This window comes from Scyliorhinus torazame, chromosome 7 (assembly GCF_047496885.1).
Source record: "Scyliorhinus torazame isolate Kashiwa2021f chromosome 7, sScyTor2.1, whole genome shotgun sequence".
Lineage (NCBI taxonomy): Eukaryota > Metazoa > Chordata > Chondrichthyes > Carcharhiniformes > Scyliorhinidae > Scyliorhinus > Scyliorhinus torazame.
Genome location: NC_092713.1, coordinates 57,613,756 through 57,629,489, shown reverse-complemented (window position 1 = coordinate 57,629,489; position 15,734 = coordinate 57,613,756). Strand labels below are relative to the sequence as shown.

General features: G+C 41.9%; 2 protein-coding genes across 7 annotated transcripts in view; one reads left to right on the top strand and one right to left on the bottom strand.

Moving 5' to 3' along the window:
• slc6a9 (solute carrier family 6 member 9) overlaps positions 1-11,658 on the top strand; it is a 305,594-nt gene extending 293,936 nt beyond the window's left edge. For all 6 annotated transcript variants that reach the window (XM_072510757.1, XM_072510758.1, XM_072510761.1 and 3 more), the window contains 3 exons: positions 1,347-1,447; positions 3,075-3,245; positions 5,138-11,658. In XM_072510757.1, coding sequence (XP_072366858.1) covers positions 1,347-1,447; positions 3,075-3,245; positions 5,138-5,371 — 506 coding nt within the window. In that variant the 3' untranslated portion in view covers positions 5,372-11,658. The remainder of the gene's footprint in view (positions 1-1,346; positions 1,448-3,074; positions 3,246-5,137) is intronic.
• Positions 11,659-11,662: 4 nt separating this feature from the next.
• Positions 11,663-15,734, bottom strand: part of ccdc24 (coiled-coil domain containing 24) — a 221,263-nt gene continuing 217,191 nt past the window's right edge. The window contains exon 9 of the mRNA XM_072510752.1: positions 11,663-11,778. Within this exon, the coding sequence (XP_072366853.1) occupies positions 11,730-11,778 (49 nt within the window). The 3' untranslated portion in view covers positions 11,663-11,729. The remainder of the gene's footprint in view (positions 11,779-15,734) is intronic.

The following is a 15,734-nucleotide window of genomic DNA, read 5'->3' as shown; positions in this document are numbered from 1 at the left end:
CCTTTGGCCGGCGCGATGCCCGTCTGATTGGCGCCGTTTTTGGCGCCAGTCGGCGGACATCCCGCCGTTGGGGGAGAATCTTGCCCTAGATGTTTTGTGCTTTAAGAGCGACGTTTTTCAGGTGGGGAGGGAAAACAAATTAAGTGAGGTAAAGATGGCGATCTGGATCGGGTCAGCAGGATTCGCACCGATGTTTGTGCCGAAAATTACACTTTGTAACTTTTTTGGTAAATTCCGCCCAAGGTTTTAAATAAAAGCTTCAAATTGTTACACTTTTTCTCTTCTTTTTATAAATTTAGAGTGCCCAATTCATATTTTCCAATTAAGGGGCAATTTAGTGAGGCCAATCCACCTATCCTGTACATCTTTGGGTTGTGGGGGTGAGATCCACGCAAACACGGGGAGAATGTGCAAACTACACACGGACAATGAGCCGCGGCCGGGATCGAACCCGGGTCCTCAGTGCTGTTTCAAAATGTTACACATTTCACAATATGGTTACATTTTTACATTGAATTTTTTTGGTGTATTTTAGTACTTCTATTAGAGGTTTTACCTGACGGGCCTCAGACACTTCCAAAAGTGTTTGGCCTTGATAGCATTGGTCAGAATAGAAACTAAGGGGGGAAATTCCCCCCCCCGCCCCCCCCCACCTTCCCCGCGGTGTGTTTTTCGGCAATGGCGGCAGCTCGCCATTGGCCTGCAGCGGGACCATCCAGTGCCACCAGGGTCTGTGGCATTATGTATGGCTTGCCCGCCCCACGGCTCGGGAACCTGGAAGATCCCGTCGATGGGAAGGATCGGACAACCCCACCCTTAGTTAGCTGATCGACAGGCCCTGCTGTCTGAGCATACACAGTACACAGGTTCTGTAGTCACCAAACTAACAAAGTAATAGCCTCTAACAAAATCGATGTGGCTACCTTTGAAAGATATCTTTGGGGGGTGGGGGGAACACACACCTGCAGGACAGGAGTTTTTATTCAAGTAAAATTATATTGTGTGGTTTTTTTGTAAAGAGATTGTGCATGCAAGGAAGAAAAAACAGTGTGCTGTTGACTCATCTGTTTTATTTTTAGTTGGCGGCTAAGATATAGTTAGCAAACTTCAGAAATCATATTCAGTTAATAGACGGCAAAAAAACAAGACACACATGCAACATTCCTGATCCAAATTTGAATAATTCTAAAAAGGGTTGAATTTTGAAAGCAAACAAAACATTTCCAAGTCATCCGATTGTCACCTGTTAGCGTGGTTTACTTAAAACCTGTAATTTGGAGGGGGGTGGGGTAGCATTTCTGGCCACTCTACACAGTCAATAACTAATGCCTCTCTTGCTTTGACAGGACATAATAACTATTTCCAGGATGTTCAGATGATGCTTGGCTTTCCGCCTCCAATGTTCTTCCAAATCTGCTGGCGTTTTGTGTCACCCAGCATTATTTTTGTAAGTAGCTGTTAGATTTATAAATAAAAATGCATGAAGCAATGTGTCACCTCTTCACACACAAATGACATTGAGTTTAGAACCTCGGCCTTTCAGCTCCGGATTTGCACTCAAATCTATCCAGACTCGGTACAATTTTTCATTTGGAAAGCTGTACGGGTGCATAAGAATGGACCGATCTCAGACTGAAATGGGGACCCACTGCAGCCTTCTCTTCACACCACAAAATTACCCATAAATTTGCGATGTCCATAAATAGAACAGGCCATAGTTTTCAACAAATTGGCTTTATTTAGGCGTTACGGTGGTACAGTGGTTAGCACTGCTGCCTCACTGCGCTAGGGACCTGAGTTCAATTCCAGCCACTATCTGTGTGGAGTTTGAACTTTCTCCCTGTGTCTGCTTGAGTTTCCTCCGGCTGCTCTGGTTTCCTCCCACAGTTCAAAGATGTGCAGGTTGGGTGGATTGGCCATGCTAAATTGCCCCTTGGTGTCCATCCAAAAGGTTAGGTGGTGTTACGGGGATACGGTGGGGGCCTGCCCCTAGGTAGTAGCTCTCAGAAGGTCGGTGCAGACTCGATGGGCCGAATGACCTTCTTTTGAACTGTAGGGATTCTATGATTCATAGATTCACAGACAGTGAATAGTTTACAGCACAGGAAGAGGCCTTTTAACCCATCGTGTCCACGCTGGTCAACAAAGATCTGACTACACTACTGCTTGGGCCGTAGTGCTGGCGTTTATGGCAGTGCAAATTAATATCTAAATACACCTTAACATTTAGTTAAGAGAATTTCTGACTCAACAACCCTTTCAGGCAGCGAGTTCCAGCCTCCCACCAGCCTCTGGGTGAAAAAGTTATTCCTCAACTCCCCTCTTAGCCTTCTACCTCTTACCTTAAATTGATTGACCCCTCTACTGATCGAAAATGGGGACCAGACAGAACGGCACTCGTGGGGGTCTCACAGAGGATCGGAGGCCCCCAGCTGCATACCCTTTGGTCAGGGTGGTCCTGTGGCACTCCTGGTGCCACCTGGGTGCCAAGCTAACATTTATTTAATATGCGCGATTGGCCTGGAGGTGCCCTGCGTAGGTGTTGGGATGGCGGGGACCCTCCCTTCGTGCGTTTGGACTTGGGGGCCCGGGGGGGGGGGGGGTCGCTTTGGTGGCCTTGGAGTTCGGGACACCATTTAAAAATGGCGTCCAGACCTCTCGTACAAAACGGGGCTATGTGCGGCCTCAGTGTGCTGTTTGTGTATAGCCAATTGTTACCAGTGGCAAGTTACATATACCAATAAAAGGCTGACTAGGTATTTGTTTTATCAGGAATTCTCTTTTCCATTACCCACTGCAATTAATTGACTCGGGGCTTGCCCACGGGATATGTTGCTTCCAAACATATCCTTTTATGTGGTGAGCTCTATAAAGTACTTTTGAGTAACTGTCTAAAATCTATAACCGTTTCATTAACAGACAGGCATGGCAGCCTCAAGAGAATAGATTGCTTCTGGGAGGGATAGCTTGCGCCAAGAGTTATTTGAGCTCACTTCAATGATGAGAACATTTTCTCAGGATTGTTGATATGTGATTTGAGTAAACTCAGTTGTATGTTTATTTGATTTTTCCAGTTCATTCTGGTGTTCACTGTGGTCCAGTATAAGCCCATCAGTTACAATGATTACGTTTACCCATCCTGGGCTATCACTCTTGGCATCTTGATGGCACTCTCCTCAGTAATTTGTATCCCAGTTTATGCCATTTGGAAGATATGCACGTCAGAAGGCTCCACATTTTGGGAGGTGAGTGGACAGAGTATCAAGTTGATTGTCTTAAATGGACCCAGAATAAGTAATGCAATTTTTTTTTTAATTGAGAGGTCTAAGCGAAGGATGCTCTTGTGATCGTTGAAATGATTAGGAGAGAAGACAAAATAAATTACAAAGTCATGGTGAGGTGAAGCCAGACTTGGCTTTTAAAGGCTTGCAGATTCCAGGTCAATGGGAAGATTCAGGAGCTCCAGTGAATCCTGTGAAAGATTACAATACCATGCAATGATAGTTTATCTGTCGCAAATGTTTGCATGAAGATGATCCTCTTTGTGTGCGCTAAACATTCTTTTCAACAGTTCTAACCCCTCCCTTTGTTCTCGTATTCTGTCATTCTTCGAAGCAAAACTCAGACAAACTTTATCCATCCCGTTTAATATTGTTATAATTTCTATAAATGTTTTGTCTCCTCTCCAAATGACAGCACCCCGGTGTTTGCAGTCATTTCTTGTAGCTCAATCCTGGGATCCTACTGTTCACTTTTCCCATGGCTTCAAATTTTCCCTTTTTAGCAATTGCAAGCAGCAGCCATGACTCAGCTGGTCACGTTCTCACCTTCTGAATCAGAAACTTGTGGATTCAAGGCCTACTCCAGTACTTGAACACAAATGAACTAGGCTGACACTCCTGTGCTTTATCAGGGCAGTGCTGCACCGTCAGAGGTGGCGTCTTTCTCTTGAGACATTAAACCGAGGCCATGTAGCTCCCCTCAAGCGGATCACATAACAATGGGAGAAGGTGAAGCAACCCCGGTGTCCTGGTTAATATTTATTCTTCAGTCAAAAAAACAAACAGGTTTTCTGGTCATTACCAGTTGATTATTGTGGAAGGTTGTTGTGCCTGGCCCTGTGAGACGCTGGACTTCCCTTCGTACAGGCTCCATAAGCTCCTCTTCTTTATGGTCTTGCCAGTGGCTCCCAGCGACTACTGGGAGTTGCTGGCCATCTGATTGGTCAGCCGATTTTTGAGGTAGGAATTCCTCCCCAATGGGGGCACATATCCCAACTCAAGGCAATAGCTGCAGGGTGTCCCAGCCAAATGGAGACAGGCTCGAGCTTGACTTTTGCACTGGAGATGCAGAGTAACCATCTCTCTCCCCCCCCCCCCCCCCCCCAACCACCACCACCGCCACCATCACATAAAGTTCAGCCTTAAATGCAGAATTTCTATGACTTGCCAACAATGGCATGATAAATCAAACTATATATTTTAATTAGTTTTTAAATTGTCTTAACAATGCTCCTCATTTATAATTTACATATACATTGGGGCGGCACGTTGACACAGTGGTTAGCACTGCTGCCTCATAGTGCCAGGGACCCTGGTTCGACTCTGACCTCAGGTGATTGTGCGGAGTCTGCACGTTCTCCCCATGTCTGCGTGGGTTTCCTCCGGGTGCTCCGGTTTTCTCCCACAGTCCAAAGATATGCGGGTTAGGTGGATTGGCCATGGTAGATTGCCCCTAGGTGGGGTTATGGGGATAGGGTGGGTATTGGGCCTAGGTAGGGTGCTCTTTCAGAGGGTCGGTGCAGAATCGATGGGCCTAATGGCCTCCTTCTGCACTGTAGAGATTTTGCTAACCATAGCAAATAATAGCCTTTAATGATCCGGCTAAAGCTGCTAATGATCACTCCAAATGAGTCAATGCCTGTTCTGAGTGTCCACTTTGAAATAGGTTTCTTTCTAGATGAATTGAGAGAAGTAAATAAGATTAGGAGGAATAGTCTGGGTATTAAATAGTAATTGTGTTCAAGCGAATTTGGTAAATCAACTCAGCAGTGATCAGAATTCCTCGTTTCTTATGTCAGTTGACACAGCTCAATAACCAAGTTCAACCTGACCAAGTCTCTTTCTTGTTTTGCCAGCGTGTGAAAAATGCAAATAAACCAAGCAAGGATTGGGGACCTTCTCTATTAGAGCACCGTACTGACCGATATGCAACAGTGGGTAGTCCATCCTATGAGTTCAATCTTGAAATTCAACAACTGAATCCAGATAAAGAGCGAGAGAAGGAGCAACTACCAACAGAAAATATAGAACATAACTTCACCATACAGGGCAGCAATGGTTCTGCCAGAACACAGGAGCCTAATGTGTAGTCAAAGTCCTTTTAAATCAAAGAAGACATTTAATTGGGTTTGTGGGGTGGGGGTTGGTTGGGAGGTAGAACCTTTACTTATGGAGAAAGGTTCTTTCCCTTTAATTTCTTATCTGATCTATGGAATTTGACAAGTAGTCAACACAACTTAATTGATTTTTTCAGGTATGTGTGTTTTATTTCTTCTTTTCATTCTTTTTTGTAGATATCAATAGAATCTCATAACTTAATATTTAAACCTGATTTTTTTCAGAAATCAGTTTATTTTTGTTGTCATTTTGTGGAATGCAGTCCTTTGTATACAAACTATTTGTACATCAGTACAACTGATAGGTGATCAAAGAATTTCCCAGTCACAACATAGCTTTTAGTTCTCTGTATTATTTCTTTTGAACATCTGTTTGTGCCTATCTACTCCACACTATAGCACTGAGTTTTATCAACATCAAGTTTAATATCACAATAGTTATTAAGTATCAAAAAAGATGAGAGGAAGATTAGTGAAAGAAGCTGAAGGTTGATGCCCATTTTATAGGAAATGTGTGACTGCACATTTTAAAGTGACCAACTGTTTACCAAGCCAAACTATCTCGGAGATAAGAATTACTCTGATCACTGTATGTGGCAGCTTTGTACCTTTTTTGGCTGCATTTCAACTGTTTTGATATATATATGTTAACCAGGACAATTTCCCCCCTCCCCCCATATTAAGTAGTTTCCATGATAGCTTTTACAGAAGACACAGATAAAAAGGTATATTACATATATTTAAGTCAGTTTTACTGAAGCACTAAACCACTTGTGCAGCTATTGGAGACAACAGATAATTGAATATTTTTATCCACACAAAGTGGCCTATCACTGAAATAGCTCTTCTTGTTTGCAATGGCGACTTGTCCGTCAATATCATGCTCAGATGTGCTCTACATTATCAGTACCACTGCATAAGAGAGTCAATACGAGTAATCCAACAATATAGTGTGCATGTCCAACACAGTCAGAAATGCATGAATACTTAGGAGTAATATTATTGATATCTCAAATACTCAAGTTTCCAAATCCATTGGTATAACCCTGTGACATACTTTAAACTAGTGTTGACCTGATATGTACTGTTTGAGTGGAGATCAAGCAACGCAGAACAGTTGCTGTCAAAGTTTTGCATGGACTTTAAGGAAGAGGCAGTGATATCCTGGAACAAAGAGGAGCAGGATGCAAAAGCCTGAACCTTTCAGAAATGGCAACTTGCCAATCATTTTGTAAACCAAGGTTCCTTTAAATACCTTTTTGAAAGCAGGTACTAAAAATATCTGAAGCATTGGTCCACTGCATTATGGGTCTTTAACAGAGCTGGAGTGAGGGAGGAGTTGGGAAAATTAGAAATGTGTCAGTAACTTTTACCGGCTTACTGCATTAAAATATTTTCAGAGAAGAATTTGCCCTGAGAGTAAAAAATACTGTTTGAAAACAATGCGAGTCATTGTCAACTTTATTTCACCTATTGACCATTGGCTGGGCACCTTAGGCACACCTTTTGACACCTTATGTGCTTCTGATTAAATTATCAGGAAGGCTGTTAAATCAACAGCCATCATGCCAGCCCCGGAGACAGTAAATGAAAATTGCATTCCTCCACCTGCTTTAGGACCCCAATTGCCATTTTTATGGGCTCACTGTCAACCCTGCATCCATTTTAGGCCAGAGCTAAAACACGCATCCGATATTTTAAAATAATACGGACAAAAAGGGCAAAGGTGCTCATAAACCTGCAGAGCTTAGCGTAGAGAGTGATAGAACAGCACAAGCAGATGATATATCCTTTTGATGCTTTGAAACCTGTATTTTCCCACAAAACAAGTTGTAATAGAATGGGTCACTTCATTATTTAGAGCCATAGGTGGCTCACTAAAACCCGTGTACAGTTGCATTGATGTGTCAAACTATGTGTTAAGTGCTTAAATTGTACAGTGTGCATTCCAGTCCTAACCTAACAAATCCAGATGGGTTTATGCCAAGAGACAAAGCGCTTGGATCCAAATTTTGATCGGATTGTGAATTTCCATACATTGGAAAGAAATGAGTGTTCCATTAGGATTCAATTTTTGGAACAGAACTATGTTTGTATCGGAATGCTTGCATGATGGGAATGGTCATGATGGAATTCCGTGCCTGGCTGTGATACACATTTATGTGATTCCATTGCATTTGCTTGATAATGTGAAATCTTGATTACCTGGAAATATGTAATATAACAGAGTAGGTATTGCCATTATGAAGCTGCAAATTAAATTGCCTCTTTCCTTGTTCTCCTTTCTATACCTTTCCCCTTTCCATTCTGTCCTAAAATCACTCACATCATCCAAATTTGTTCTTTCATACTTTTTCAATGTGGGGTTTGATCTAGGCCGGGCAATTGACTTATCAGCTAGTATAAATCAATAATGTGCATTTATTGACTTGCAGTTGAGGGTAATGTTAGCCTCCGAGTCAAGTCAGAGACTATTGGCTCAGATCCTGCTCCAGGGACTTAAAAGCTGATGCTCCATTGTATTACTGAAGAGGTGCTACATTATTGAAGGTGCCGTCTTTTGGATAAGACGATAAACTAAAGCCCGTCTTCCTGACCGGAGGACGTAAAAGATCCCACGGCACTATCTTGGAAAAAGAGCAGGGAGTTCGATCCAGTGTTCTGGCCATCGTTGTACTTCAAAAGTACTTTGTTGGTTGAAAGGCGCTTTGGGATGTCCTGAGGCTGTGAAAAATGCTTTATAGAAGCTCAAAGAGACCTGAAGAGTGTACAATTGGACTCTCACCCGTCAAGCCAACATAATATAGCTTTTGTGCCTCCAGGCCATACAACATATTCAATCATGTTTATAACCCAAGAGGGAATAGTTTACAAATTACAACCAAAAATATTAATCAATATGTGTTTTATTATACTCCTGAGCTACATATACTTTCCCTTAACTCATATTGAGAAAACAGTATCCCACAATTCACTGACTTTCATTAGTAAACAGTCAGGAGAAGAATTTTCTCACACAGCTGTTAATTGCACTTTGTATTTCAGTTTAAGGAAGCTAGCTCAAGGTGGTTAAAGTCCTGACATAGTGATGCTAAGCTATAATTACTGGTGTATTATTAATTAATTAGTATTAACATTCAATGGCATACTGCAGTTTAAGGAAATCTATTTGTTTGTCAGGTAATTCAACACAAATGTGTGGGATGATTAGGATTAATTCAGTAAGTGTTGACTGGTAAGAATTTGGTTTGACAGGGGAATACCTAGTCACTAACAGCTCAATAAAATTGACATATTTGTCAGTTACAAGCTTGCTTCATTTCTGTGGCAGTGAAAGGAATTGCCAACCAAGCCAGTAATCTTTCAACAGTGTCACTGGTGATCCATTCGTAGACATCGAGAGGTTAGATTTTCCAATCTGTATTATTGTAATGCCAGCAGTTAAACCTTGTTAAAATTAATGAGTCTTGCTGGATTACCACTTGCACAAAAAATAACACGGAATGGAAAATTCAGGTTCATGTCTCCGGTTGTTACATAATGTTTGCACACACATCCAGAGGGACACCTCTCCCTAGATAATGTTTGCACTGCTGCAGACCTTGGACTGTTCAAACCTAGAAAACATTGCAGCAACATCACGACACCTTCCGTGGAACACAGAGCAGAGCAGATTATAGGGTCTCACAGGTGTCATAATGTATCCATGTTATACACTACAGTTAATACGTCTTGATTGGTGAGAGTGGGGTTGGGGATGGTTAGATAACAATGTTCACCCTCCAGTGAATTCACTCAAGCACATACCTTTATAGTCGAAGCAATGATCTGGATTGTACCATGTTCCTGGTTCACTTTAATGTTCTCATTACACTGTGTTCCATTTGTTTTCTGTGCATGCACTTCCTCTATTTCTTTCTCACAATTATCAAATCCTTTCAACCTTCTACCTATTTATAGCTGTGAATATGTAGATTTGTAATCTATCAAGTTTACCATCGCACCTAGCAACTGTCCATCTCTTTCAACCTTTTCTGAATGGCATATTCGTGACTTGACTCAGTAAGGGTTATTGGAAAAGACTGTTGTAACCTGTGCTTCCTTCCTACCTCTGACTTTGATCTATATAAAACACTCATGCTGTATTTAATGTGCGATTTAAGTTGAGCACCGCCTTGCTTTCCTGTTTAGATGTGTGCTAGAAAACAAAGGAAGTTTTTACTTTCCAATGTGCCAATAGCTCAAAATGAGAACTATAATTGTGTACACAGTATTTTCTTGATAGTGTATATTGTTTCAAGTGACTGTAATCTGTAGTCTTAAATGAACAGTTTACTTGATTATTTCAGTGTTTAGGAGAAGAGAGAAATATATATTAAATAAGCTACTTACTTGTGTAAATCTCTTTCATTCTGGGGTCAGTTGCATAAATCAGACATTATTGAATCCTGCAAAAATGTTCACATCTCAATAGGAGATCTGATTTTGTTTCTGTTGTTTGTAGTTCATGACTCTATTTTGCTTCTTGTGCATTTAATATAATCATGTCCAGGCTCTTAAAAATGCTCGTCACCGGAGTGAAATCACAAACTGAGCGCAAATGGGTGATAAACAGTGAGAGATAACCACAAGTCACTACCACCTCGTAACAATACCTCTCATTACAAATTATCAACTGCAACAAACTTCCTCTCCACCTCCTACTTCCCAGACCCAGTTGTTGCTGAATTCTGTTCCAAATTGGAGGACAAACCTTAATAATAAGATGAACCACAATCCTGATTTAAAAAACTACTTGGCTCGTTCTCATTTTCCCTCATCATTTGAGATGGTGGGAGCTAGGTTTCGCTGTAACATGACGGTATTCTTGTTACCATATTAATGAGAAACCTTCTTTGGATAGAGGTTTGTCAAAAATGGGGGCCTTCCTGTGAGCTCTATTTATTTAATTTAGGTAGGTATCTGAAATCATCAGTGCCCGGTATGGATTAGGCAAAAGGTTAATTCGACTGACCTTTTCAGGTCAGTCGAATACTATGCTTAACTTTCTCAGCGAGGCGAGCCTCAGGCAGTGTCACTTTACAATAGGAAAGTACTGAAGAGTGCATGGAAGGGGTCCACATTAAGTCATCCTTTGACTTTCCCTTTTGTGTTCTTAAGTATGAGTGGAATATCTTTACATCCATGTTGCACCTCCACCAACCATTAGACATCAAATTAGAAACTTGTTACTGGGTAAAATGAAACATCAAATTCACATTCACTCCATGCCACAGTTAGTTGCTATACCCAAAGCAATGACTCTCAGATACAGACAAGTTCACTGCGGGGGGGGGGGGGGTTGCTTCAAACATAATGGCTAAAATCTTCCGTCCTTGCTTACGGCTGGGATTTTACGGTGCCGCTGAATGTGAATGGAGTTTTGGCTAGAATGCCAAATTCTCCATTTTCGCTCGCAACGTGTCCTGCCACGGTCAAGACCGGAGAATCCTGTCCTGTATGAGTAACTGATTGAAAGATTTGTACATATTAGGGAAGTATGGAGAAGTTACATAGTTCAGGTGCTGGTGTTGGCAGGGAGGACCAAGTCTCTTTCACAGTCATTGGGTTGCTGAACTTGTTGACGTGATTTTAATTGTTACCTATAAAATTTACCTTTTCAGCTCTGGGCCAGCTCAGGAATGATCTGATGTCCATGTGAAATGAGCTTGGGCTGGCCTCACCCTACTCCGAATGGTCACAAGTCTACCATACACATGTACCCCATATTTAATATAACTCTGCATCCAATCTCACTCAAGTGGCTAGCTGGAATAGAGACTGGATTGATTTCCCCCAAGCTTGCGTTTTAGTGAACACGTGGCTAATACTATGCTTAACTTAATTGTGTTTTGAGAGACCAACGGTGTATCAAAATTTGCATTCCCCGATTCAATACTCTTCATCTGAATTGGCAAGGGAGAAAAAAGAGCAAAACAAAGTTGCTGCTTGATTTTGCCACCTCCCAGTGGCAGTATGGCTGCTTTTATGCAACAGGCCCTACATCCATTACAACTGGTGCTGGAGGGCTGGTGTAACAGGAAGAGGATTTATCGCACAACAGCTTGTGAGCACAGTATTGGTTACATCAAAAATCTGCTGTAAATTTTATTCTTGAAAAACAAACCCTGCAAAGCTTTAAAATGGAACCTGTAGATTCCAGAGTTTTTATTTTATAATCTTGTCAGAAATGTGAATTAAAAAAAATAATTAACCAGCAATGTGTTTTTACTTGTTTTTATTAATGAACAAATTACATTGTGCTTATTCTTGTGTTTTGTCACCAGGACAATCAGGTAGCCAGGTGCTTTCCTTCCCCCAAGAAGTATGGCATGCAAAATCTGGAAAGAAAGTTAAACAAAAAGTATGTTTGTATGTGATTAAAATTGCAGAATCATAGAATTTACAGTGCAGAAGGAGGCCATTTGGCCCATCGAGTCTGCACCAGCTCTTGGAAAGAGCACCCTACCTAAGACCACACCTCCACCCTATCCCCGTAACCCAGCAACCCCATCTAACCTAAGGGCAATTTAGCATGGCCAATCCACCTAACCTGCACATCTTCGGGACTGTGGGAGGAAACCGGAGCACCCGGAGGAAACCCACGCAGATACGGGGAGAACATGCGGATTCCGCACAGACAGTGACCCAGCGGGGAATCAAACCTGGGACCCTGGCGCTGTGAAGCCACAGTGCTAACCTCTGTGCTACCATGCTGCTCGAAATGTCAGTCCAATTGTTGTTTGCTGGCACTTGTGTTCCACGCATGCCTCCTCCTAACTTACTTTGCCTAACCTTATCGGCATACCCTTTTATTCCTTTCCCCTCAAATATTTGGTTGAATGAAATTTGCGTCAACTATCTCATGTGGTGGTACATAACCTTACCAACCGTTGGGTAAAGAGGTTTCACTTTGATTATGTTTAAGGTGGGAGGAATTTTAAAAAATGCATCAAAAGGATTAATCGTGACTCAAGAGAAAATTACTTCTGCACCCACACAGGTGGTTGCGTGCCTTCTTGGCCCAGACACCTTCCAGCCCGCCCCCCCCCCCCCCCCCCCCCCCTCAAGCCAGAGAGAAAAATAAAGGCAGGAAATTGCAAATGTGGTGCAATGTCAAATAAAGACAACCATTGTGTAGAAAATGCTCAGCAAGCCAAGCAACATCTCTGAGGAATGGAAATATCAATGCTTAACTCTGAGCCCTGCAAGGGGGAAACGTAACCAGGTTTGAGGGAAATGATGGGGGGGGCAGGGGGGAAGGAAAACCACATTTATAAGAAAAAATTGATAGGCTGGAGAAGATATTGTGATGACTAAGAATTTCAGATGTACTATAGGTATTTGGTACAGTCAGGGTTAAAAGCCTGTGTTGTGTAAGACTGCTGCAGTCATGTTGTAAAAGACATTTTGAAAGTCAACAAAGCTTTTGGGAACCGGGGTGCAATTAAAGCATCGGAAAAAGTTTGGGTTAATGCAATTTGGTTTGGATTAAGGGGGTTCCCTGTGGAGTAAATTAGAGTTAAGTTTAGATAGATGATGTCATTATTGAGTGGAGGTAAAGCATCAGGCATTTTGCAGAAGAGCAGTTCAGTTGTGAGCTAAATGAAGCTGTGACCAGAAGTGAAGCAGGTTCCTCTCACTGCAGTTCAGCTAAAAGAGATTAACAGTCTTTAAAGCAGTGCCGATTTGTCTGAGAACAAGGTGGAGCTGAAACAGCTTCTCAAGAAATACAGCCAGAGTTTCTGCATGGTTCTGACAGGAGTCAGATCTTTTCTTTAAAGCAGTGTCCAAAGATCTTTCTTTCTCAAAAAACATCTCTGTAAAGCAAGTATTCCTGGGTGCCAATGGTTTAACAGTGGATTGAGAACTGAGATGGTTTTTTCATTGTTATTTAAGTGGGACTAAAGATAGCAGTTATTCGCTGCATTAAGTATCATTTTTAAGGGGTAATTGTAAGCTATTTTATGATGTGATGTTACAGTAAAACTATTAGTAATAAAGTTTGTTTTAATATAACATATCCATATTTCTTTGTGAAATCACTCTTGGAGTGAGGTATCCTTTCCTCACAGTCTTACAAACTAAAAATAAAATATTGGGGTTTCTGTCTGGTATCCTAGCCACAGTGGGGGTCTGGTCTGGGATTATAATTGATATGCTGACTATCAGAACTAAGAACAGAATAAGACAATTTTTGAACGCAGAGCATTGATAAAGGGAATATGTGGGGGTCGGTTAGCTAGAATGTGGTACAGAATGATAACAGAATGATAATTGGGTTCAATCCCAATTGCCTCTCTCTAATAGAGACGCCTATGATCCTTTGTGGAATACGGCTCATGACTTATGGATTGCAAAAAACGCATGGATTGTCTGAGCAGTTTGGCTAAATCACAAAAGAGGGAACATGGAAATCTGCCATCCAACTCCCATTACATGCTCAATGAACTTAACAGCACATTCTTTGTTCCTTTCTATTGTATCTGGTGTTGGAACCCCACCTCTGCTTTGCTTAAGTACTGATTAGAACTATAGAATTCCTGCAGTTTTTCCCCTTGGTCCATTGGGTCTACATCGAGCCTCTGAAAGAGCACCCAACCTAGATCCAGTTGCCCGCCTTATCCCTGTAACCCCATCGAACCTTTGGACACTAAGGCACAATTTTTCATAGCCAATCTTCCTAACCTGCACATATTTGGACTGTGGGAGGAAACCGGAGCACTCGGGGGAAATCCACGCAGACACGGGGAGAATGTGCAAACTCCACACAGTGACCCAAGGCCGGAATTGAACCTGGGTCCCTGGCACTGAGAGGACTAACCCCTGTGCCGTTCTTTGATGAAGAAAGAAATGGTGAGCAAAGGCAGTGAACTACAGGGATGTTTATAAGGAAGGGTGCAATAACATTTGCAGCCTGCAGCAATTGGGTGTCACATGGCTGGGTGATGAGACCTCCAGGATTTAGCAGGGAATCTTAAATATGGCTCAGCCCATGAAGAAATATGAATGATTTCAATGTTACAGAATGATGGTGCTTTATTTTGACACATAATATTATTTCTATGAACCAAAAGAAAATAATAAAAAAACATATCAAACCTTGCCATTAAAATGCAAGTTTTTCTTTTCTCATTATCTACATAGTATTATTTTACTCCAGCGCATTTAAATTAGATATTTATTTCAGAGATTTTTCCTTACATTTCCACACAACTTAATTTGGTGTTACACTGCAACGATTGCATCAGACGTTTGGATCACATTTATACCCAAATGGTACCAGTGCAACACCTCATTTGGCAGAAGCCCAGATGAGACTATCGGACATTGGGGGCGATGGAGAAGGTGATGGGTGCACATTGACAATGGTGATGATATGGACAAAGTCGGCAGTCCATTTTACACCCTGCGCTCCTATTTTTGAATATAATGATAATTTTTCATTTGACTATTACAAAGTGATCTGCTGACAACATTATTTCTCCAAAGTGAGCGCTGCATCTTTTCAACAATGTGATGATTTAAAAAAAAATATTGCTGCTGCTGACACTTCAAAGGCTCCATCTAGCATTGACTGTTCACTTCTGTCATGATGCTCAGCCAGTTAACTTTGCTGTTGAAACTCAGTCAGGCAAACAGAATGATAAATGGATGGCTTTGGCCATTTTCCATCAGAAGAGTCATTGGGCCAGCACGGTGGTGCAATGGTTAGCATTGCTGCCTCACGGCACCAAAGTCACAGGTTCGATCCCAGCTCTGGGTCACTGTCCGTGTGGAGTTTGCACATTCTCCCTGTGTTTGCGTGGATTTCGCCCCCACAACTCAAAGATGTGCAGGGTAGGTGGATTGGCCACGCTAAATTGCCCCCTTAATTGGAAAAAATGAATTGGGTACTCCAAATTTACAAAAAAAAAAGAAGTCATTGACCTAGAAGTATATTTTTCTGAGATAGCCGGTTCTGTTGGCAACTCTCCCACAATTTTGTCTGTTGCTCCTTCCCAAGTATTGCAGGCCATTAACACTTCTGCGAAAGTAATCACAAGGATCTTATCTTTCCTAACCTGCCAGCTATTTCATTGAACGAGGGACAGTCTACTTTAAACTGATACTTAGCAAACATCGGTGCTAAAATCCTGATGTAATTTACCATCATAAAATTCTCAATCTGCCCGCTTGGCTACTCCACATACAATGGGCTGAATTTTCCTGGACGCGTGGTGGGCTTGAGAGAGGGTCAGGAAAATATGGGGCGATGCCCGGCTCCACCACTCATTCCTGCTGCCAGAGAACCTTC